At 49.3% G+C, this 24,537-nt stretch overlaps 2 protein-coding genes across 15 annotated transcripts in view; one reads left to right on the plus strand and one right to left on the minus strand.

Moving 5' to 3' along the window:
• ETFA (electron transfer flavoprotein subunit alpha) overlaps positions 1–6,239 on the plus strand; it is a 71,914-nt gene extending 65,675 nt beyond the window's left edge. Inside the window, exon 12 of the mRNA XM_079128924.1 lies at positions 5,911–6,239. Within this exon, the coding sequence (XP_078985050.1) occupies positions 5,911–5,949 (39 nt within the window). The 3' untranslated portion in view covers positions 5,950–6,239. The remainder of the gene's footprint in view (positions 1–5,910) is intronic.
• Positions 6,240–17,509: 11,270 nt separating this feature from the next.
• TMEM266 (transmembrane protein 266) overlaps positions 17,510–24,537 on the minus strand; it is a 116,088-nt gene continuing 109,060 nt past the window's right edge. For all 14 annotated transcript variants that reach the window (XM_079128880.1, XM_079128889.1, XM_079128886.1 and 11 more), the window contains 2 exons: positions 20,068–20,130; positions 17,510–18,670 (listed from right to left, as the gene is read on the minus strand). In XM_079128880.1, coding sequence (XP_078985006.1) covers positions 18,084–18,670; positions 20,068–20,130 — 650 coding nt within the window. In that variant the 3' untranslated portion in view covers positions 17,510–18,083. The remainder of the gene's footprint in view (positions 18,671–20,067; positions 20,131–24,537) is intronic.

Here is a 24,537-nt window from a genome sequence, read left to right on the forward strand (position 1 = left end):
TTGGCAGACACCCTGAAGAACTTACCATCAAAGCCACTCACTCAGGCTTGCTGAGGATGGTAGAGCTTCTCAGGGGGAAGAGCAGGCACTTGAGTCCAGCATATCTTGCCCGACAAGAATGCTTCGTCCGCTGTGTGTGAGGGTAAAGCCTTCCTCGTGTGACGAGTGTAGGGAGAGCACTTTACACTCCACTTCTAAGCATTTTTCCTACCTTGCTATCAACTCTGTATTTGCCTTTCCATGAGGAAAAAAAAAATACTTTAATCTTTAAGCCATTTGTTCAAGTAGCAAGAATTTTGTCCTTATTACTAGGTGTGAATAGAGTGGTAAATATTCTTTTTATTTAAAAGTGAAATTAAATTTTCTAAACCCTAGCCATGTGCCATATTGACATGTTTGCAAATAGGCATCTGCTATGGTTGCCTTTTGTTTTCTCCAAGAGGATATTTCAATACATTCTAAGTGATTTTGTTTATTTTAAGGTGTTTTCCATCTGCCAGTGCACTTGTATTGCAGCTCTCATGGGGGGCTTACATGATAAATAGATGAAGTGTCTAACCATTGGAAATTATCAGTGTTCATCCAGTGGATGGATACCTGCCTTGGGGCAGGAGCATCTTTTTAGCAGTTGTTGAGGGAATGGTACCATACCCTGCCTACTACCTTAAAAGCATCTCTCAGTTTTAGCATGAGAGAGAGAGAGAGAGATATACAGAAACAGAAAGAGAAAAGAGAGAGAAAAGAGAAACTTAGTGTGTGAACTCAGATATCTCAAATGAAAGAAAGTCCTAAGATAGCGAAGTATACAAGGAACTCAAAACTTCAGACAACTGGATCTCCAACCTCAGGTTCTCAAGCTCTTTTCAAGCTCTTTTTGGTGTTGTAACAGACCTACATTTGAATAGAGAGAAACTGTTTGGACCAACACATCACATTATTTGCGTTTAACTAGCATTGTATTAAGGCAGCAATGACCACATGCTGCTCAGCAATTCTTTTTATTTTTGTTTTTGTGGTGCTGGGAATTGAAGCCAGGGCCTCATGCTAGGCAAGCTCTACCACTGAGCCAAGTCCATGGCCCTCAGAAGTTCTGAAGTGCAATAATATGTTTTGGATTAATACAAAGGTAGAGAAGTTACTCGGTCTTTAAAAATGGAGATTGGAAAAAAATTAGTTAATGACTACTTCATATTAAAATACTCCTTTAAGTGCAGACTCTCATTTCCTACCACACAGGTAACACCAGCCAGATACACTCTTCCTAAGTTTCTCGCGCTTGCGCGCGCGCGCTCTCTCTCTCTCTCTCTCTCCTTCTCTCCTCCCACCCCTTTGTATTGGGAATTAAACCCAAGGACACTCTACTGCCCAGCCCTTTTTAATTTTTTGTTTTGAGACAGTCTGGCTAAATTGACAGCATGGCCTCAAAATTATGATCCTCCTGCCTCAACCTCCCAAGTCACTAGGATTACAGGCATGTATCACCAAGCCCAGCCAAAAGGGATCTAGAGTAAATTTTGTGTAAAAATTTTAAATTGCAGACTGTATCATATCTAACAAATATGTATAGTTATTAGACTAATAATTTCCTAGGTGATACTTTGCTCACCAAATGTAACCATGTAGAGCAAAAATTAATATGCATGACATTTTATTCATTTATATTTGTTTTACTTCACCCTTCAGCAGTCTTGAATTAGAAAGGAGAGTTTTCATCCCCCTTTATAAAATAAGAGAAATAATATGGTACAGAGATTAAGAGTTTTAATTTCTTTGTTGGTCTCATACTAGTTAAATGATCTTGGCCAAGTTAATCAATCTCACTGAATGTCAGTTTCCTCCTCCGTAATACAGATACTACACACCTTAAAGGTTGTATGGAAGATTAAGTGAGATTATACAGATTATATTATATTATACCTAATATAGTCTGTGATAAATATTAGCCTACCTGATTATATTCTCTTCCATCCAGGTACATAGTAGGTGCTCAATAAATGGTAAACATTATAAAAGGAGTTAGAGTGATAGGGTGTAGTGTACCACCTGACTTTGCTTTTAATATAACAACTTTACTGAGATACAATTCACATGCCATAAGATTCACTTTTTAAAAATGAATCAGTGGTACCAGGCGTGGTGGCACATTTCTGTAATCCCAGTGGCTCTGGAGGCTGAGGCAGGAGGATGAAGTAAGAGTTCAAAGCCAGCCTCAGCAAAAGCAAGGCACTAAACAACTCAGTGAGACCCCATCTCTAAATAAAATACAAAATAGGGCTGGAGATGTGGCTCAGTTGTCAGGTGACCCTGAATTCAATCCCTGATACAAAAAAGAAAAGAGGATCAGTGGTTTTTAGTATCTTCATAGAGTTATGCAGACCACTATCTAATTCCAGTACATTTTCCTCATACTGAAAATAAATCCCATACCCACAATACCTATCTTGATAATCTTCCCAACTCTGGGCAACCACTAATTTACTTCATGTCTCTATAGATTTGTCAATCCTGGACATTTCATATAAATGGTATCATATACTATGTGGTCTTTGGTGGCTGACTTCTTTCACTTCACATAAGTTTTCAAGGTTCATCTGTGTGCTAGCACGTGTCCATAATTATTTTTTCTTGCCACATTTCATCCATTCATTACTTGGTAGATATTTCAGTTGTTTCTACTTTTGGTTAATATGAATAGTGCTGCTATGAATATTCGTGTACAAGATCCTGAGCATACATCTTTTTTCTTGGGGTATATGTATAGAAATGAAATTGCTGGGTCACATGGTAACTGTATACTCTTCAGAATGGTTGTACCATTTCACATTCCCACCAAGTATGTATGAAGGCTCCTATAAGTCACTTGGTTCATTTTCTTTGTAGAAATGTCTATTCAGCTTCTTTGCCCATGTTTAAATTGCATTGTTCTTTTGTCCTTAAGTTGTAAGAGTTCTTTACAGATACTGGAAACAAGTTCCTTATCAGCTATATGATTTCTAACATTTTCTCCCATCCTGTGAGTCGTCCTCATATTTTTTTTTTTTTTTTTTTGCGGTACTGGGGATCGAACTCAGGGCCTTGTGCTTACGAGGCAAGCACTCTACCAGCTGAGCTATCTCCCCAGCCCCAGCCCCAGCCCCATCCTCACATTCTTTATGGCACTAACATTTTAAACTTTGATGAAGTCCAACTTACCTTTTTTTTTTTTTTTTTTTGGTCACCCACACTCCAAGTGTTATATCTAAGAAACCTTTTCCTGATCTGATGTAGTGAACAAGTTTCTGGTCAAGTCCCTGCTTTCAATTCCTTTGGGTATATCCCTAGGGGCAGAATTGTCAGGTCGTAGGGTAATTCTATGTTTAGGTTTTTGGCATTTTTTGGTTCTGTTTTGTTTTTGGAGAGAGGATCTTATTAAGTTGCCCAGGCTGCACTCAAGCTTGCTATTCTCCTGTCCCAGCCTTCCAAGTTGCTGGGATTATAGGTATGTGTCACTATGCCTTACTATGGTTAACTTCTTGAAGAACCTCTGATTTGCCTACCATAGAGATTACACCACTGTGACTAGTGATGCTAAGCTTACTGGCCATGTAGACATTTCTTTGGAGAAATGTCTAAGGCCCCCCCCCCCACCTTTTTTTTTTTTCCTCCAGGACTTGGCACATGCTAGACAAGCACTCTACCACTTGAGTGACATCCCTGAGTCCTTTACCTATTATTTAGTATATCTTTTTTGTTGACTTGTAGGACTTTTTTCTATATTCTGAATACTAAACCATTACCAGATTTTCAAATATTTCTTCTCATTTAATGAGTTTTTTCAGTCTTTGGATATATAGTTTTTCATTTAGATGAAGTCCAGTTTAGCCATTTTTTTTCTTTTGTTGCTTATACTTTTAGAGCTACATTTAAGAATCCATAGCCAATTCAAAGGTAATGACTATTTTCCCTGTGTTTTCCTCAAAGAGTTTTAAAGTTTTAGATCATATATTTAGGTTATTGATCCATTTAAGCTTTTTTTAATGTGGTATGAGGTTGGGGCCCAGTTTTATTCTTTTTGCATATGGATATCCATTCGTCTTAGCACCATCTATTGAAGAGACTTTTCAGTCCCCATTGAATAGACTTAAATTTAAGTTTCTTCTTATTTGATCTTAGTAGTGACCTGCCTCTGCAATATTAAAAAAAAAAAAAAAGTAGGAACAAGAATCTAGACTTTCATAATGCCCGGTGCATCAAACACTCAGTGAACCTGAGTTAAAACTTTTTTTTCCCCCTAAATAAGGCATTGTTTGGTATCCTTAGAAAATCTGAGGCTGATACAATTAAAAAGTATAATGCTGGTGAGAGAAAGTCCCCTCAACCCTTTTATGGGGAGTGTGGTGGTGGGACATTTTGTAAGGTCTTTAAAAATTGTGTATTCTAATTCAAATTAATGTTTCACCTCCTGGGGAAAGAAGTTGGGCTCTGGCATATTTTTCATGAAACACACAGATCCCACATGAGGCTCAGTTAGCATGTCATCTGTGTGACTGGCATGAGCTCATGGTCCCTCCATCGAGGAAAGCCAGGAGAAGCGGTGCTAGCACTTAATGCCACCCCTGAGCAAATGCCTGCTGGCTCCATGGTAAACATGGGCCTTTTAATAGGCTGGAGACAAAGTGACATTCGGAAGAAACAACATGTCGACAATTTCCTTAATAAATTTTGTACGAACACATTATTTCCACCTAATGGAAATGTAGCTCTCTTAAATAATTGAGAGGCTATATTCATCAGTGGCAAGTTCAGCTGGGATCTTTGTGAGCTCGGGCAGCCGACAGCCTCTTGCAAGACAGAGTAATTGATATTTTACACAAGTGGCTGGGCTGCTGTTCAGAATGTCTGTGTGGCATTCCCCTGCAGTTCCCACGAACTGCTCCCCTCTGTTGTCCAAGCCGTCACCAAGCAGCTCCACACTGGGATTCCAGTTGTAGCTACTGAGCTGCCAAGGCTAAGGATTAGTAATTAATCCTTTTAAAAATGGGAATTGTCTCAGTCAGTTCTCCTTTCTATGATTTCTTATTAACCCAGGGGCAATTTACCACTGAGCCACACCCCCAGCCCTTTTTTATTTTTTATTTTGAAACAGGGTCTTGATAAGGCGCTCAGAGCCTTGCTAAGTCGCTAAGGCTGGCTTTGAATTTGTGATCCTCCTGCCTCAGCCTCCCGATTTGCTGGGATGGATTATAGGTGTGCATTTATGTGACAAATCATAGTAGTGTGCTCAGAAAGCAACCAAAATGTTTGGGAAATACATATGAATGAGTAAATGAACAATGAGAGAATAAGTGCTAGAGGATATTGACAGCAGTCCTAACTAAGCTAGTGACTTTGATGTAGACTTTGAAGGGAAATCAGGAATGCAGTAAGGGTAGAAAGAATTCAGGGGACAAGAAGGTAAAAATACATGCACCAGGTGCAGAGGTACACACCTATCATCCTAGCTTTGAGACTGAGGCAGGAGAATTGCAAGTTTGAGGCCAACCTCAGCAACAAAGCAAAAAATAACAAAAGGGCTAGAGATGCAGCTTAGTGCCCTTGGGTTCAATTCCCAGCCAAAAAAAAAATCAAACAAACAAAAACAAGAAATAACAACAAAAATACACACTACTTAGTGTATACTTAGGAGACACCACTGTGGTTGTGGTTGTGTCAGAAGGCTTCTAGGTTTGAGTGGGCTCTGGGCCCTGCCAGCCCAGAGGGTTTGCTCTCTCCCCATGGGGAGGGTGGAAGGGTCCTGGAAGGGGAAGGGGCACTTGGTGCTCTGCATTGCACCTTTCTCGGGGCCTTCACGAGCTGCCAAGAGCTGAGGCTCTGTCACAGTGAAGGCTCAAGTTGCTTAATTACTGCTTTTTTGTTTGTTTGTTTTTGCAGGTGGTTCCTGAAATGACTGAACTATTGAAGAAAAAATGAATCATGGTCATGTGTTAAGAAGAAACACTATGTCAGAGTATTCAGCTGAAATCACAGAAATTTATAATTTGATAAAAAAATTTAGCAACAGCCAGATGCTTTTTATGGGACTATTATTATATTTCTTTTTAATTATGTATGATTCCAAACAATTATTTTTTGAAATTTTCTAATTCCATAATAAAATCTATAGTAAAGCTTTAACACAGCTTCGAAACTACTATCAGTAACTTGCCCAACTTCTTAAAGAGAAGAAAGGGAATAAAAATTCACTTACCATTTTTCCTTCACCTGTCTTGTTCGTGGAGGGCTCTGTTTTAGGAAAATTCTAAACAACTGTGGAAGGACCAATCTCAGAAGAAGGGAACTAGGTCACCAAACTCAAGAGTTCCGAAGCTGGCCACAAAGCACAAGCATTACCTTAAACACACTCCAGTCTTCCAAAACCATTGCTAATGTGACAAAAGCAGACCTGACTTAAATCTGGCCTTGCTGAATGAATTTAGTTAGCTTAAGTTAAACTTAATTTTCTGATTTATTTTAGGATTCTTTTCAGTTTGTAGGACTTTGTCTGTAAAGGAGGGCCTGGGAACCAGCCTGCTTGGTTACCTCTGGCACTGGCACTCTGCTGCCCTAGGGCACAGCCCAGGCCTGGCGAGACACGGGTTGTAAGCCACTGTGAGTGCAAGTCCACTGACAGGGGCAGCTGAGGCTTTGCCAGGTCTGCCCCAGCCCCAAGCAGCTGTTTAGTGAACCAGCATTTATTGGGTATAGGTCATTATCATCAGCAGCATTAAGAACAGTCATGTGTCACCTAACGAAGGGGAAAGTTCTGAGAAGGGTGGAGTGATCTCATCATTGTGTGACCCTCATAGCACGTACTTACACAAACCTGGGTCCCTAGCCTACCGCACCTAGTGTATAAAATCACATATGCAGCTTTTATACAACCCAGCAAAATAGACTTGTTTACACCAGCATCACACAAACACGAGTAGCACATTTACTGTGGCATCACCATGTGTTGGGGATTTTTCAGCTCTGTTGTACTCTTATGGGACCCCATCATATATTCCATCTGTCATTGTCTGAAACATCACTGTGCAGTGCACAGCTGTGTAGAGGTTGCCAGGCACTGTTCTGGCTCCTCACACATGTAAAGCTCCTTCGGTCCTCAACAGCACTAAGTTAGTTAGGTGCTGTTATTAACCTTTTACAGATGAGGAAGCGGAGAGATTATATACCTCACCCAAATTCAGACAGCTTCAAAACAAGAGCTAGAATTTGAAACCAGGAAGTCTGGCTCCAGAGTGGTGACTTCGTTAGGATGTGATTCTCCCTTGCTCCGCTCAAGAACAGGGGGACTTGCTGCACAGTAACCTCAAGTAAAGAGCACCATTGCTTTCTGCCAGGTGTGTGGAGCACATTCAGGACCCCGCTGGCAAAGGAGAGTGTTCTGGGATGGTCCCCCCAGCAGGATTTCATGCAACTCAAAAGTTCCCCTCCGTTCCTCTCAGTGCCCAATTAGAGTGTACCTTCAAAAGTCAACCATGGGGTGGCGGGAAAACTTAAAATACATGCCAGAAGGTGCAATTTGAGGCCCTTTCTCTGTTTTATTGGAAATCAAACTTGGTTCCTGTTTACTCTGCCCTGTACATGACCCTCAGACTCTGGAAGCAATATGGGGAAAAGAGGTTGAAGCAACTTGCATTTGTATGTTTCCTGCATTTCCTTCCTATATTTTTTTTGAGGTCTTTGGTTAACCTCACATGGCCTCTGGGAATTCGATGGCCTGGTGACTTTGGCAGAACAGCGTCTGAAACGGCAGGAAAAGGCCTCTAGAAAGGCAGCCGGATAGAGGCAGACCTGGAGAGACCCTTGGACTGGGCCATCTAGGTCAAGCCAAATGCTCCTTGACTCACCAATGGCCTGAGGCCGGGCCCTGCTCCCAACCTTCCAGTAGTTGAAAGGTGATAGAAGCCAGCTTTTCCCCAAGTCCCACGTGCTATCAACAGTATTGCAGGGAATGTTCCTTCCTGGGTTCTCTGGCCCACTGGCTGTGCTGTGTGGTCCTCTGGAGCAAATACCCAGAGGAGTCTGTCCTGGCCACTGCCCTAAAGTAGCTTTGATCTTGACAGGTAGAACCATGTCCTGCCAGGCTCTGAGAACAAGCTGTTGGAGGCATAGCCCATGCCTGCAAGCATTCTATAGCTCAGGAAGGATGAGAGGGGACAAGGAAATACAGAGAGCAGGTCCTTGCCATGGGCAGTACATACAGAGAGGGCTCCCTTTGTGGGTGGGCATGGCCCTTCCTCAGGGGTGGAGACTTCACAGCATGTGGGGCAGAAGTGGAAACTGGTGAGAGCTTATGTGATAATCGAGGCAGTGAAGGGCAGAAATCGGGTGTTGGTTGAGGTGATAGTTGAGACCAGTTTGTAGAGGACATTACCTGACAGGCTGAGGAGGCCTTTTGCCTCATAGATCAGTGTTTCTGAAATTTTGTCCTCAAGGTACGTTGCATTTCAGGAGCTGGACCAGTGATGGTACCGTGAAAGTTATACCACAGACGTCTTCTGATTTTCGGGAAAGGTCAACCTTTAAAATGTACCCATCTTAAGCCTTGCACACTTTTAAGCTCTGATGTCTGCTGTCCCTTATCTTCTTGTGAATGTGAGCAGATCCCAAAGCGAACGGACAAGGAGCAAGCGGCTATTACAGGTCAGCGGGACTGGTCCTCCACGACTTTCGTCTTGTGGACATATGGGGTGATTGTGTTGAATATTTAAAAATACCTTCCGCGAGTTCCTTTATGGTAGAGTTAAATATGTCACCAAGTGTTCCACGAGGAGCCGCGTGACTTCCTGAGGCCCTGCGCCTGAACAAGTCTTAAGAAGCACTCCCTGGCAAGAGGGAGCCATTGGAGTGTTTAACCTAATCTAGAGGAATACCTAACCTGGCGGCATGTTCAGGATAATGGAGGCAGGGGAGAAGGTGGAGGCGCAAACAGGAGGCTCTTGCAGGAGCCCTTTGGCTTATGCCCTGAATGGGGCTGACTAAAAGCTCTGGCTACAGATAGGCCCCTGGAAACTGTGGAATTGGGTCCCGTGTTGTGGGTGAGGTTTGCAGAGAGCAGGGCTCTCCCTCCCAGGGTGGCAGGGGAGCTGTGCTGCTGCCAGAGCCCCCGTGTGTCTGGGCTGGGCTGGAGGGCTGGAAGCCCCAGCCATAAATGCACTTTATGCTCTTGCTCTGAAAGGGATGGCCAGCTTGGCTGTTTCACGCTGGCTCTGACTAGGGACTTTCGTTGTGGTCTACATAAAGGTGAACTGAAGAAACTGGAGAACCTAGAGAACCCTACTGATTGTCACCGATGGATCTGGTAAGCCGGACGCTTGGCTGATAACCTGTGAAATGTTCGTAGAGGGTGATACACCTTTGCAGTTTCATGTGGCCCTAGAGTTCTTTCATCTTTGCAGGGAGCCCAAGTGAAGACGACTTCCCGATAATCCTTTATGACTGGAACCCATGGGTGGGGGGAAGAAGAGAAAACTTTCAGATCAGGCACTAATGTGAGAAAGCAATGTGCTTCAGGTCACGAGGCAAGTAGTAGAATTGGAACAAACCAAAATTTTTGGCAAATGCTATTTACCAGGAACTCTCTATGTGTTCGGTATATTATGTACCCTTACCGCCCCCCCCCCAAAAAAAAAAAAAAGATTTTCAAAGTGAATATCACCACCCCAACTCTCTAGATGAAGAAGTGGGCTAAGGGGTAATGACCAGAGATGCCGATGGAGCTGTGGACCACACTGGACTCCAGCTCTGGGCTGCGGCCTTTACCCCATCCTGGCTGTCCCCCACAGCCCAGCTTCTCCAGGACTCTCATTTGGTGTGCATTGTCTCAAAACAGCAAGCGTGTCACTAGAAGCAAGGAGCAGTGGTAGAGTTAAGGATTTACTATGGCTTTACTGGCACTTACTTCTGTGGCATCCTTAGTGGTGAGAGGGAGGCGCCCTGCCGGGCTTCCCCTCCTTCACTGCCTACAACTGGCCACGAGGGTCGAGGCAGGTTGCTGCTGCCTTTTTGAGGGCTCTGCATGAGCTCATGCTCCTTTCCCAAGCTGGGGCTGCATGGGGAATCTTTGGGCTGGTCACCTTGACACTTTGGTTCTTGTCCTGCCTCTGGTACTGCCTCAGAGGCACCCTGGCCTCCTTCCCTCTCCTTTCAGGTTTCATTTTCTTCCTGTGTGAAATGGTGACTTGGACTAGGTGATGTTTGAGCCTTCACCTGCAAATGCCCAGGCAGATCTCGTACGGCATGGGTGGGTGCAGACAATAATAATCAGTTTTGAGAGCTTTTCATGCCCAGGACGCTGTGCTCAGCCCTTTATATACATGCTCTCATTTAAATCTCATGGCTTAACAAGGTGTGGTGTTAATTCCCCCCATAGACGAGAGAACTAAAGCCCATGGAGCTTACAGCACTTGCCAAGTGATGACCTTAGGCCAAAATCTGCTGCCAACCACATGCCATATCGTGAGTCCCTCTATGGTAGCACAGAGGACTTCCTAATCCAGCCCAGCTGGGTGGCTGAAGTGAAGGGAAGCACCGTGTGGTAGCCTAGCCAAGTCCAGAAGCGCTGTCAGAATCAACCAGATGAAAAAGTGCATCCCAGGCAGAAGGCCCAGCACACAAAGCACAGAAGTCCCCAAGAGCATGACAAACTCAATTTATTTCTCTGGAAAGTGCAGGGGTTGGACCCTCATTCCTAAGTCCCCTTCTACTCTGACCTTCCTCCATTCTGAGCCACTCCTTACCCAGGAAGCAGGTGACTTTGTACTGCATTGTGGGTCCAGGCCACACGTTGGCTCCCTCTTGTGGCACTGAGTACAGCCCATACTGGGATTGAACTCAGGGCCTTAGGCATGCTAGGCAAGTGCTCCACCACTAAGCTACACCCTCAGTGAGCAGCTGGGGTGTACATAGTCCTGCTAAGTTGCCCAGGCTGGCCTAAAACTTGGAATCTTCCTGTCTCAGCCTCCAAAGTAGCTGGGATTACAGGTGTGAGCCACCACACATGGTCCCCTGCCCCTTCTTTAAGCAGTGGCGGTGGAGGTGAGTCTACGTACTTATGGGGCCTAAATTGATGTTGAGGAGGCTCCTGGAGTGCTCCATGAAAGGTGCCTATAAATCTCAGGCACTGAAGAATTCTGCCACATTCATCACGGTGTTTAATGACTTGATTGATCTCCGGGGTAGTCAATTTCATTTGCTTGTTTCAGGATGAATAGGCAGCCTGCTCCCTTATGCTGCAGCCTGGAGCTCTGCATAAAATTATGTCAGCGCTGTCTCTTTAGTAGCTTGCCATAAATTAGCAGCAAATGTTCCATCATTTTCTTTAGATAATTAAATTAAATATTCACCAGGAGACAATATCAAACTTTTTAGCAGTAGAGAAAAAAATTTGGAATAGTTAGACATTAGCTAATATGGGGGAGATGTAGGTTTTGGCCAGTACTGGAAAAAGAAGAGGAAGGCAGGTGATGTGCCTCCCCTCTGGGAACCAACAGTGTTCCCTTGCCTGGGTGACTTGGAGGTAGTGTTTACAGGGGAACAAATGCGGGTGTGTGGGGGATGAGCTCAGGGGCTGGCCCTTAGAGCTGGGCAGGGCGTGCATGCGTCTGCTACCCTCCTCCCCACACCAAACTATCAGTGGCAACAAATGAAATAACCGCACATCTCCTGGGCATCTGCCCCAGAAGTGCTGAATGTGCACTGGCAGGAAAGCACCCTGAGCATCTATTATTAATAAGGATGCCTTTGGTTCGTGTCTCCCTTGAAACGCTCTCAGAGGGCTTTCCCTTCCATTATGTCATTAGTTATCCCAGCAACCCTCTCAGGGGCGGGTGCACAGGAGTTATTATTCCTGTTGTGCAGAGGGAGGAAGCAGCTCCAAGGATTTACTTGGAGCCACAGAGCAAGCCAGAGAGGGGGCTGGGCTAAGGGCGCAGGCGCCCAGGCTGTGACACGCCCTGGGTAGGGTACACCAGCACCTGAGTGGGAGGGAGGGTGGGACCAGACTTCTCGCCAACCCCAAGATGTCCATTCAAAAACCTGGCTTGTTCAGCCCCCTGGGTTTTGGGGTGTCCTTGTTAAGCAAATCTACACAAGTGTTGGGTGGGGCACAATGTACAGAGAACTTAGACCTCTCTCATTTGGGGTTCTCCACAGTTCCCGGAGTGTAGGGCCCCAACTCTGTGTTCTCTATTTTTTGGGGGGAAGGTTATTGGGAATTGAACTCAGGGGCACTCGACCACCGAGCCACATCCCCAGCCCTATTTTCTATTTTATTTAGAGACGGAGTCTCACTGAGTTGCTTAGTGCCTGGCTTTTGCTGAGGCTGGCTTTGAACTCTCGATCCTCCTGCCTCAGCCTCCCGAGCCGCTGGGATTACAGGCACATATCACCACTCCAGGCTCTGTTCTCTCTTTAGAGATCAGCAAATGGCAACAGGAGCCTTGGCTACTGACCGTGGCTGCAGTCAAGCACCGCCTTGAGGGAGCCTGAGGAGTTTCTGAAGCGGGTCAGGTGGGTGGAACGGACCCCCTCCACAAGGAAGAGAATTCCAGTCCACTAGCCTGGAACCACACAGGGTCTGTGAGCTGCTTCCTTCAATCCCCAGTCTACGTGACTTGACCTGAAAAACCAAGCTTTGGGTTGGAGGCCTGGCCCAGAGCTGGGGAGGGACAAGTTGTTCCCTTAAACGAAGGCCTACAGTGGGTGGGCTTTGGTCCAGGGCTGCGTGCCTCAGCCCAACTTCCTGTAGGCCGATCACCAGAACTGGGGCTCTGAGCCTTGCAGTCCTTGCCACCTGGTCCAGCGTGTCAGGTCCTGACCATGAATCTAGTTCTTGAGGTGCCAGTGGCAAGGCTAAGCCTGGAGGCTGGTTCTGGAGGAGGCCACAGGGTTACAGAGCTGGAGTCCTGATTTTTATCTCGGGCTTTCCCGACAGCACCTGGTTCGATGGACCACATCCAGCATGGCACCTCACCCAGAGAGACCTGGATTTAATTCCTGCAACCATAGTTTACCAGATAGCAGTGTGCACTTTGGCAAATTGCTTAATTAATCATTCCGTGCCTCAGTCTTCTCCCTTGGAAAGCAGGGGAAATAGCACCCGCTGTGCTAAGGAGGGGAGGCCGTAAAGAACACCTGTCACCACGGGAGATGAGTTAATGGGAGCCATTATTGTCACCGCCCTCCTGTTCCTCACAGGAGACAGCAACTGGTACCCAGACCCTCTTCCCTTCTGGGAAAGCTCCAGACAGCTCCCTGGGGTCCCCAGACTGGACTCTCTGAAAGGGTGGATGAGCAGGGAAGCTGTTTTCCGGAGCAGCAAACCTCCCAGGAAATGCTCAGGCTCCACCTCCCTTGGCCCAGCTGCCCTGAGCCCTAACTCTGGGCTACAGCACTCGGGGGAGCCGTGAAAGCCTGAGCTTTTACCTCCATCACTTGCACTCCAGGCCTTCAGGACCCCCCAGGACCCGCAGAGGGATGGGATAAGACCGAGGCCGGCACCCACCTCCACCAGGAAGGAGGGTAGGCAAGTCTGCAGAAAGAACTGCCATGGAGGCTGGGGCTATATCTGTAGCTCAGTGCTGGGGCGCTTGCCTAGCAAGCATGAGACTCTGGGTCAAGTCCCAGTGCCACCAAAATAAAAATAAATAAAAATAAATGAAAGAATGGCCTTGCTTTCTGTCTCTGGCATCCTCCTCTGTACCCTCAGGGTAATCCCTACACCCGGCTGCCTGAGACCTGCAGACTGGTCTTAGTGGCTTCTCCCCCCCTCCGCTGCTTCCCTTCCCCTCACTCCACATCCAGAGGGTGTCATGGTCCGTCAGGCCTCTCCGATGCCTCAGCTGCCCATTGCCTTTGTCCTCCTGCCCGAGTGGAGCCTGAGTTCCTCCCCTCTGGACACCAGCCCTCTCTGCTCCCCACTCGGTCACTCCTCTGCCGGAAGTCCTCTCACGGTGCTTTATCTCTCCAAGGATGAAGGTGGAACACAGCCTGGCCTTGAGGTCCTCTCGACCCGCCCCACCCGTTCTCCCCAGTTGTCCCTCCGTGGCTCCCCCACACACACCAGCCTCTTCTTAACAGCAGACTTCTCGCGGTTCCCAAGCGGCCCTCCCCAGCACACCGCTGCTCCCCTGCATGGGGCTGCCCGCCATCTCCGCCTGGCATTCCCATTTGTTTTTAATGGTTTAACAATGACTCCAAGTCAGGGAGGCAATTCAGAATTCCCTGTTCACATTTTCTGGAAGTGGGTCAATTTTACATCTCAGTGTTTAAACTACTCCATAAAAATTGCTTTCATAAATCACAAAAATAAAAGAGCTAATTCTGGTATTCTTATTCTTTTAAAATCCCCCTTTAAAACTTTCCTTCGCTGAGGCTTTTAGGCATCCCCAGCAGGTGAGTGGCTTCTTCTGTCTGCACCTCTTACGCTGTGACTCGTCGATGTTGGGGGAGGGAAGGAACACCTGTCGTCCCTGTCCCTGATCCATGTATTCATGTGGCAGCTCTAACACCGTGTGAAGCACAGCTGATTTCTTGCCAGGCACAGTGGCACACCTTTGTAATCCTAGTGACTTGGGAGGCTGAAGCAAGAGGATCTCGAGTTGCTAGCCTCAGCAACTTAGTGAGGCCCTAAACCACTTAGTGACACCCTGTCTCAAAATAAAAAATAAAAAGGGCTGGGGGTGTAGCTTAGTAGTTAAAGCATCCCTGGGTTCAGTCCCCAGGCACAAGCACACCTTCATGCACACACACAAAAGCTGATTTCTCAGAGTGTTCACAAGTTGCTGTGAAGCAGAACCCTGCCAGAGCATTCACTGCTGCCTTTATATGGCATCAGAGCAGCCACAAGAGAAGATGAGGACAGGGGACAGAGATGACAGGTGGTCCCTGACTCCCTAGTGTCCCCAAGTCACAGGGTAAGAGGCACAGATAGAAGAAGCCACTGATCTGCCTGGGGACATCTGAAAGCCTCAGAGTAAAGGAAATGTGTAATGAGGGCTTTTAAAAGAATAAGATTTCCAGAATCTGCACAGATCAGGCTGGAGTCCTGTTGGAAGCCCAGAACCCTGCTCAAGGCCATGGGCCTGAACATGGAGCCAAACATAGTCAGACTTGGTGGCACACACCCTTAATTCCAGCTACTCTGGAAGCTGAAGCCAGAAGATCACGAGTTCAAGGCCAGCCTAGGCAACTTAGGAAGACCCTGTCACAAAAAAGAGACGGGGTACTGGGGATGTAGCTCAGTAGTAGAGTGCTTGCCTAGCATGTGTGAAGTCCTTGGTTTGATCCTTAACACTGAAAAAGAAAAAGTGGGGCTCTTTTGTAGGCCCAATTCCCAGATGGGGAAACGGAGGTAGAGAGCAGGTGCCTAGCATCTTACTACACGGCTTCCCTCCCTTTCTTCTGGTTCTTCCCTGGAGTAGAAGTCCACAGCAGATGTGAGTGTGGGCCAGCAGCTGGGACTGTCTCGGCTCATTGACCTACTGGAGTAGCCAGCTCTGGCTCAAGAGCTGGAGCAAAGGGAGTTTGGAAAAGAGGGTGGTATTGTTCAGTAAGCTGGGCCTGGCTGAGGAGGGCAGCTGTTTCTGGTCAACTAGCCCCTGGCTCCTGTCCTGCAGATTACAAATCATGTAATGCCCTCTAGTTTATCATGTGGCAAAACCCAAGAGTGATCACTTGGTTTCTAAAAAGCTCTAAACTCCAGGAACCCCAGTGTCTTGCACAGTGCCAGGCAGATTTGGGCTCCCGTTTCAGTGCATCTTGTACTAGTGTTTGACTCTCAGGAAGTTTCTTCAACCTCTCTGAGCCTCAGGTTCTTCATCTGGTGATACCTGCCCCACAGGGTTGTGGATATGGGTACAGGCCTGAGGTTCCTTCCACTCTGTAACTATGCTGCTGGTGACCCACAGGACAGCTGCTCTTGTCCTTTATAAAAGTCTCCCCATGGCAGGTCTTCTGGTTACACCCCAAGAATGTGTTGGTTGGACACTGTCACATTTAATACCTTTTTTACTTTGCAGTGCTAGGGATAGAACCCAGGGCTTCACACATGCTAAGCAAGCACTCTACTACTGAGCTGCATCCCCAGACTTTAAAAAAAAAAAAAAAATATTTTGAGCAAGGCATGGTGGCACATGCCTGCAATCCCAGCAACTTGGGAGGCTGAGGCAGGAGGATCCAAAGTTCAAAGCCAGCCTCAGCAAAAGCAAGGCCCTAAGAAACTCAGTGAGACCCTGTCTCTAAATAAAACATAAAAATGGGCTGAGGATGTGGTTCAGTGGTTAAGGGCCCCTGGGTTCAATCACTGGTACCAAAAATTAAAATAAAAATATTTTTATTTTGAGATAAGATCTTACTAAGTTGCCCAGGCTGGTCTCAAACTTGTGATCCTCCAGCCTCAGCCTCCCAAGTACAGGATTACTGTGGCACCACCCTTCCTTAAAATTTTTTTGACAACTGCTGCTCTCTCCAAGAAGCAGGAGGATGCTCTTTTCTGGCACATGGTAATTTCCCTCTCTTTCAATTCAGTCATTTTCCCAAATGGCTCTGTGTTCAGGCCTGTGTCCTTGTCAGGGTCCTGGACTTCCCACAGAACTCAGGCTGGAGCCGTGCTCTTGAGAACCAGCAGGGGAGGAAGGCAGGGCAGAGGCTGACCACACCATGGGACTACTGCAGGGTCAGGGTGAGTCTCAGGGGCCTTGGGAGCTAGGAGGACACCTGACTCACTGGACTGAGCAGGCAGGATCCAGGGAGAATAACCCATAGTGCAGGGAGAAGGAATGGATTGGAAAGGAGGCCTGGTCCAGCTCACAAACAGCTGTGAACCACCCTCTCTGGAGGAAATGGGAGTCCTTAAAAAATAAAGTCCCATCCCCTGCACATAAGAGAAAGCAAGATGGCCATAAACACAAAACCCAAGGTGGGCCTATGGTAAGGAAGATGAGGCTTAGGGGCCTGGGCCCACGGTATGGAGGAGACTCAGCAGGGACACTGCTGCAGGCCAGCCCTGTGCGGACCTGAGCCTTCATGAGGCCGTGATGGGGGTGGGAGACAGGTAATTTGGAAAGTGGAATGGCCAGGATTCAAGATTGCTTACAGGGGCTGAGGAAGGAGCCAATAATGCCATGCACATTTGAAACGGGCCAGATACTGGGTACCCGGCTGGGAACTCTGCGGGCAGTTTTGAGGTCCCTATGGGGTCCCTGGGTCAGGGACTTGGTCTGGGAGTCACCAGTGAGGAGGCAGAAGATGAGCCCCATTTGGCAGGGGGATGAGGGAGGGAGAGGACTAGCCTGGAGTCACACAACCTGCAGGGGCTGCCAGAGAGGAGCTGGCACTATCAGGGTGCCGGCCCTAAGCCACTCTGGATACTTCCCCTGGGCTGATAACCAAGGAAAACCTCTGCCAACTGGAAGTCTCAGTGCAGCTGGTTTTTATTATTAAAGCCAAGGTCGGAAAATGGCTGTGCCCCGCCCCCCGGCCCCCCACCCTCGAGACCTGTCCCATCACATTGTGTGAAGGTGAAAACTAGATTTGTCTCGAAAGACTCAGAAATGCTCATGCCGAAATGAGAGAATGAGGACAAATGAAACAGGCTCAGATGGTGGTCTGTGTTGGCTCCACCCAGGATTCCTGGAAAGGACGGCTTGGGGTGGGGCTGGTCGGCCCCTGCTCACAGTGCTGTTCCCGAGGGTCCAGGGTGGGCATCAGGAACGAAGGCAACGGAAGAGGCTGAGCTGGCCCCCATACTCTACCCTGCTGAAACTGGGCCACAGGCTGGTTTTTGTAAAAATGGTTAAAAACAAAAACAAAAACAAAAACAAAAACCCAGCCATGAGCACCACCCTCCCCTGAGCAGGGCAAGAGGAGGCGCCAGCCCTGGGCTTTGAGGTCTGAGGCGTGTGGCCTCCTGGTCTGGCGTCACCTCCCTGGAGGCAGGCAGCACCCTGAGGGAGGCCAGGCAGGATCCTGGGCCCCTGTGGGGCCCTCAGTGGCCTCCGGGGTCCCGAGAGAGCTTCAAGATGGCTGTCTCCCCTCCTCCCCCAGTGAACTTGCAGGCTCTAGGCCTCAGGGACCCTGTGCAACTTTTGCTCTTTGGATTCCAAAGATCTGAACTTCTCCTCCAGCACGGGTGCAGTGGGCTGGAAGTGGATGACAGGCTTGATCTGAAAGACAGTGAAGCCCTCCTGGTTCTTCTGGTTGAACAGACTTACCCTGTGCTCCAGCTCAGGGCTGGCATGGGCCGAGCCTGTTGGGCTGGGCCGGGCCACGGGGGCTGGGTCCAAGGCCCTCTGGGATGGGCAGGGGTCCTCTGACAGGGAGGACAGCAGGTCCTGGACCATGGCCTCTGCCATCTGCGGCTGGGGTGGTGGCGGCAGTGGCAGGGAAGAGGGGCCAGGCTCGGAGGATGGCTCTTCTCGGGCGGTGCTGCAGTCTGTGGAGGAGCCCAGTGTCTGGCTGCTGTCGCTCTGGGCCCAGGTGACTGAGCTGTGGGTGGCACCCTCTGAGGTGGCACTGGCGCAGGTGCCGTTGCCGCCGAGCTTCAGGGGCACGTCGACTGAGAAGAGGTCTGAGGAGATGTTGGGCTGGTGGATGTCTATGGCAGCCGTGGTGACCACACACACAGCTGGTTCTGGGACTCCACTGTCTGCAAGAAAGGAGGCAATGTCGGTCACCCCTCACCTGTGGCCACGCCTCGTCCAGCCCTGGTGTGAGTGGGGCTGGGGGGCGGGCAGGCGGTGGGAGGCAGTCTTCAAGGAGGGAGTCCTTGGGAAAGCCCAGTTCCTGGTCCCTATTCACTGCCACTCACCTTGTTGAATTCAGGTGCAGATATGTGACATACTTTGATGTCATCTGTGAGAAGTAACTCATGGCATTTCCAAGTGAAAGTTTTATGAGCCAGAGTCCTAGAGTTGATGGCGGCTGCTTTCTCTTCTGGGTGCTGAGCAAAATGACCTGGCAGCAGAGCCCCAGACTACCTGCCTTGGGCCTTTGTTGCTTTATTTAAGCCACCTAGGGGCAGAGTTATTTGTTACCATAACCTAACCTAGCCTGTCCTAACTCAGAGAGCACCAGGACAAGGAGCATGGGTCTCAGTCTGCAGAGTCACTGTATGTTTTTAAGGGACCAGCATGGGGAGTGGCCTGATCAGCTCTGCCCTACAAAGGATTGACTGGCCTCTCGGGAAGATGGCAGGGGCAGGGGACACTCCACAACTCTCCTCAAGGTGAGAGGTCTCAAGAGCTGAATTGCAGCTGGAGTAGGGAGGGAAGGTCTCCCTGCAGTGGTGGGGAGTAGACAGGGAAAGGGGTCTGGACTAGAGATTGGTGGACTTTGAAACCAGCAGTTTGGATGAGGTTTGGAGAAAGGAGAAAAGAGGGAAGAGACCTCTGAGAGCCAAACAATAGAAAAGAAAAAATTCAAATCCAGCACGTGTTGTCCAGCTTAATGTTCTATCTTTACAATGGGCACACAAGGATTTGAGGGCTGTGAATTCCAAACTCAGCATTTAAGACGTTGGCTAAAAGGAAACAAGATGCTGAAGGACGAGGTATTATTTTAAAACCCAATCTTTCCCATAAATAAAACCCACTAGGCTCCCCTGAGACATTCACAATAAGAAGGAAAGGAGGCCTGTGCCACTCAGCCCAGTCACGTGGTGTGAGCTGACCCTCCATCTGGCTCACTTGAGAGGGTCTCAGGTTGGGGGTGCCATCACTTCAAGTTCTGAACCTCACCCCCTTTCACTGCAGGGCTCCACATGCAGCTTTCGTTGGTCAGTGATCTCAAAACACCCGCCTCAGCACCCACAGGCCGCCCTTGGGCACCCCTCTTCTGGCTCTGGAGTCTGAGAGCTGAAGCTCCAGATAGGTTAACCTTGAGCTTTGCCTGCACTCATGGTCCAGGCCCCCAAAGTGGCAAGCTGTGATCTCTGAAGGCAGACTGAGTTGTGACTGCCAATTCTGTGAAGGGCGGTGGGCTCACAGGTGGCCTGGGCTGCACTGAAGTTCCAGTACATGCAGAAGAGCTCCGCCCCAGACTTACCACTGCTGGGCCCATTGTAGTACTGACTGATGTAGCTGTTCATGTCGTCCTTCACAGCGGCTTCTGTGGAGGTGGGGACAGAGAAGAGGGCATGGGATGGCTTGTCAGAGCCCAAGAGGCAGGGACTGTGGCAAGTTCATGCTTCACCCCAACCTCCTGGCTCGTCATCTGTGGCCACGAGAAGAGGCATCTGTCTCTCAGAAGTCCTGCCTATGTGTGATGGAAGCCTCCTGTTCTGCTCAGAGCAACATCTCAGAGGTCCCAGGGTTGGACGGTACCAGGAGCCAGAGGACCCAGCCTCTGACGCAGTATCTACCTTGACACCTGACCTGGACAGACCCCTTCCTTCCCCGACCCCCATCTCTGAGATGAGTGGTGTGGAAATAGTTCCTCCGGACTTTACCTGACTAGATGTCCTCCAATTTCCCTGTCTAAATCCAGCTGAGTTCTCAGGGTCACCAGAATTGCTGGCCTCAATGAAGGAGACTCAAAAAATCCTGTTTGCAGGAACATACAGCCACCCACAGCATCTGGGACTAAGCATCACTGGTACAGGCTTGGTCCGCCTGAGGCCTCCATTCTTCCTTGCCACAGAGTGCTAGGAATCCCCACTACCTGCTCAGTTCCTACATATAGTAGATGCTCAGTAAATAGTTGTTGAAAGAGTAAATAGAGGTGAAAGTCTGACCAGGTCAAAGGAGATGACATGAAAAAGGGTCTTAAAGAAATATTTATTGGTTCATTGTCCTGGGAGGAGTGAAGAGAGGTGAGATTCCCAGAGTGGCCTGAGAGCAGGAGGAAACATGGGTGATGGGAGACCCCCAAGGCCATCCTTAGGACATCCAAGGACAGTGAGGAGCCACAGAAAGGTTTGAACATGGCCAGGTGGGATTTGGAGGGGTCACTCCCGAGGTTCCAGGGAGAGTTTTGGAAGGGGCTGGAGTTTAGGTGGGGAATAAGAGATGCAATGCCCTGTGGGGGTGACAGGACCTGAGGGTGGGCAGTGCCTGATAGGACAGGCAGGGATAGAGGCAAGAGATAACAGGAGGATCCTGACAGGGCTTAGAGAGCAACAGGATGAGGACCTTGCTCAGATTGGCAACTTGTCAGACTGGAATTGCCCATTCCAAACCCCAACTCCAGCATGAGTCTCTGAGCCTCTGTCTCTTGTCTGTAAAAGGGGGATAATGACATTTACTTTCCTGAGTTGTTAAGGAGCTAACCAGTGAGTCAGATTCCTGGAATGGGACCAGGGGTAGCTCCTCCAGGCAGCCCATACCACACCTGGGGGGCCTCTTGGAGGAACGGGGTGGTCTGCAGACCTGATGCTCTTGAGTCCACCGACCTGCCGCACCTGAGTTAGCTGCAGAAGCCCATCTGCCCTCACACTAGGAGGCTGAGTGACGCACAGGCAGAGGCCTGGCTCTTAAAAGCTTTTTTGGCCTCAGAGGTGTGTTCTACGCTAACGCTGAGCTGAGGGTGTGGCCGGGAGGGCTCCAGGCCCCTCCAGCATTAGCCAGCAACACACTCCCCTGTGGCTGTCCATGCATAAGCTGTAAATGCTCTCTGGCCTGCTGGCCACCTTGGCGAGCTGGAGGTGGCCAGCCTGGCTGCTGTCATGCAAGCAGTAGAGGTGTAGGCCCACGAGCCAAGCAGGAGGATCTGCTCACTTACTCTAGCTGTGTCCTGGTGCTGCCAGGTCACATCCCCTCCCCTGGCCTCAGTTTCTTCACCTGCACCACAAGGGTGCTGTGGCGGCTCCTACAGATCGTGATATGGCTGGGTTAGATGGCTCTGAAGTTCTAAGGGGTGACACAGCAAACGGGGAAGGGACAGGAGGCATCCGGGCCATCCCCTGATCCCCCAGTGCAGGGCCACCTCAGAGCAGAGGTCTCCCTCCACCGCCGCCCCTCTGGGCAGCAGCTCCTGCATTTGTTGAGGAGCTCTGAGGATTACAGCTTCCCATTCGTTTGCTCAGTGGGCCCCAGTGTGCCTGCCCCCTGCCAGAGTACCCTCGAGGCCAGAGTCCTGCCTCCAGGAAGCACAGCTGGAGCCAGCGGCCACTCCTTGGTGGAGCAGCCAATCTCCATCTCATCAGGAAGTGCCTGCTAGGCGCCAAGCTTGTGGAGTCTGCTTCCACCTTCCCCACAGGTACCAAGGAGAAGCCCTGGGCTACTCCCCTCTAGACAAGGGAACTTCTAGCACTTACAGGCCCCTCCCGCCCCTCTGCCCCTCCCTACTTTCCAGCCTTTCCATTCTGAATGCTTTGCCGTGGGTTCCAGATGGGACAGAGGGGAGGAGGAGACAGGAAGGGAGCTGTGTTTGGTCTCCCAGTCAGAGCTCCAGTTCTGGTCCAGTTTTTGACCCTCACCAGGGCCCTGTCAGATGGCCATTATTTAACAAACTGATTCTCCTAAGATGTGGTGCCATCATCCCCCCTTACATCCTCTGTCTGTTTAGCAATGCCCCTTCTACTGACTCACACAGTTCATAGCCAGCATGGACGCCCAGGTCTCCTCTTGGAGCTGGAGCCAGGCCAGGCCTCACCCATCTGCGTTCCTGTATCCCCCACCAGGGCTTCGAATTCATCATCCTGGGCAAACGTGGGTGCGTTGGTTTCGGCTCAGAGGTACAGCCTGCTGAAAGCATTCTGAGTCTTGGTTCAGCCTGCTAAGGTCTCTGACCCCTCTCCCATCTCTGTGTTGTCTACATATTTGAGGAGGCTCACATCTTAATCCAAGTAAAAACAACTGGAGCCTGGTGACGTCCAGCCCAGAACTCTCTGGAGCTTGACTGGTCCCCAGGCGACGTCTTCTGAATAGCCTCCAGCTGCCTCTAACTCAACAAGTCCAAAATAGAACTCAGCTTCTTCCTTCCCCTCCTGCATCCTTTACCTGGGTGACTGGTTCCCCTGCCACCTGGGGTGGGACCCTGTCACTTCTTGTTGCCTCCTTTTTTTCTTTATCAACACCCTGACTCCCATCAAGTTTGTGACCAGTCAAGGGGCCCCTCAACCCTCTGCTACAGCCCTGTGTCCAGCCGTAAGTGGGACCTCATGGCTTCCCCTTTGGGCTCTTGCCCTGCCTGTGGGCATAATGAATGGGATTGCTCATTCCTTATACATGTCTGACAAAGAGCCTGGTCCCAGGTGGCTGCTGAAACTCTGACCAGTATGCATTTTCTCCCAGGGCCCTCATTCCCTCTGCTCAAGACCTGTGTCACACTGTCTGGGAGGGGGCCCATGCGGACATCACTGGTAGTGCTGACACTTGTTCCATCGCCCTCTGCTTCACACTGGCCCCTGGATTCTCACTTCCCAGAACTGGCTCCTTGGGCAGGGGTTCCGACTGCACCAACCCAGGGGTCTCAGGAGTCACAATTTACTAAGATTCCCTGTTGGCTTGGGGCTTGGCATATGCCAGGTGCTGAGGGCGGCCTGGAGAGAAGGCTGTGGCTGAGTTGGAAGCCTGTAGATCTTCCTAGCCTCCCTGCCCCCACCCCAGAAAGCCACAGGGCCACCATGGAATGCTGTCTGCACTGGTCAGTCTGCAGCCTCACCCTTCTCCCCAGCTGAGAAACCTGTGACTGCTAGGGGTCTGGCAGCCTGGGGGACAGGACAGGAGGGGAGACAGGCAAAGCCAGCCTCACAGAGCTACCCATCCAGCCCCTGCTGCAGGGCTGGCCTTGATTCAGCACTGAAGAGCTCTGTGGATGGGTGGAAGCAGCCCCCAGAGGACTGAGTCCTGAGAACCCTGGAGGGTCAGGAAGGAAGAGAGTCAAACTCAGACTGCAGAACAAAACACCCCGGGCACCATCTCCAGCTTCACAGGGCACTTGCTCAGTGTCCTTAGGTAAATCCCTAAGACTAGCTTTCTCACCCATAAAATGGGGATAGCAAATACCTAGCTGCAGGTACCCTGTAAAAATCCCAAGATGAACTGTGCATGGTGGCACGCCTGTAATCCCAGCGGCTCCGGAGGCTGAGGCAGGAGGATCACAAGTTCAAAACCAGCCTCAGCTTAGTGAGGTCCAGTCTCAAATTAAAACACTAAAAAAGGGGTTGGGGATGTGGTTCAGTGGTTAAGTGTCCCTGAGTTCAATCCCTGGTACAAAAAAAAAAAAAAAAAAAAATCCTGAGATGACACATTTCTAGCCTGGGCATCCCTCCCTTCCTGAGTTCCTGGCCACAGTGCTCACTGCTGGCCCCAAAGTCTATGGTGGCTTCTCTGGCAGCTGCTCTCTGTTGCCTGGCGCCTTTCTTCCTGGGGTGTGAGCACTTTCAAACCCACCCGTCTAATCCTCTGAAAGCCCTTGGAGTGTGAGTTGCCAACACTCATTACGTGGGTTTTGCCCCTTCAGTGGAGCCCCAACCTACTATTGAGGCAGAGAAAGGCCGGTGAGTCAGCTGGGCCAGGTTTCCAGGAGACATCAGGACCAGCTGGCCCTCACATGCTCTGTGTGACTGAGTGG

Source organism: Sciurus vulgaris (assembly GCF_902686455.1).
Source record: "Sciurus vulgaris genome assembly, chromosome: 2".
In the NCBI taxonomy this organism is placed as follows: Eukaryota; Metazoa; Chordata; class Mammalia; order Rodentia; family Sciuridae; genus Sciurus; species Sciurus vulgaris.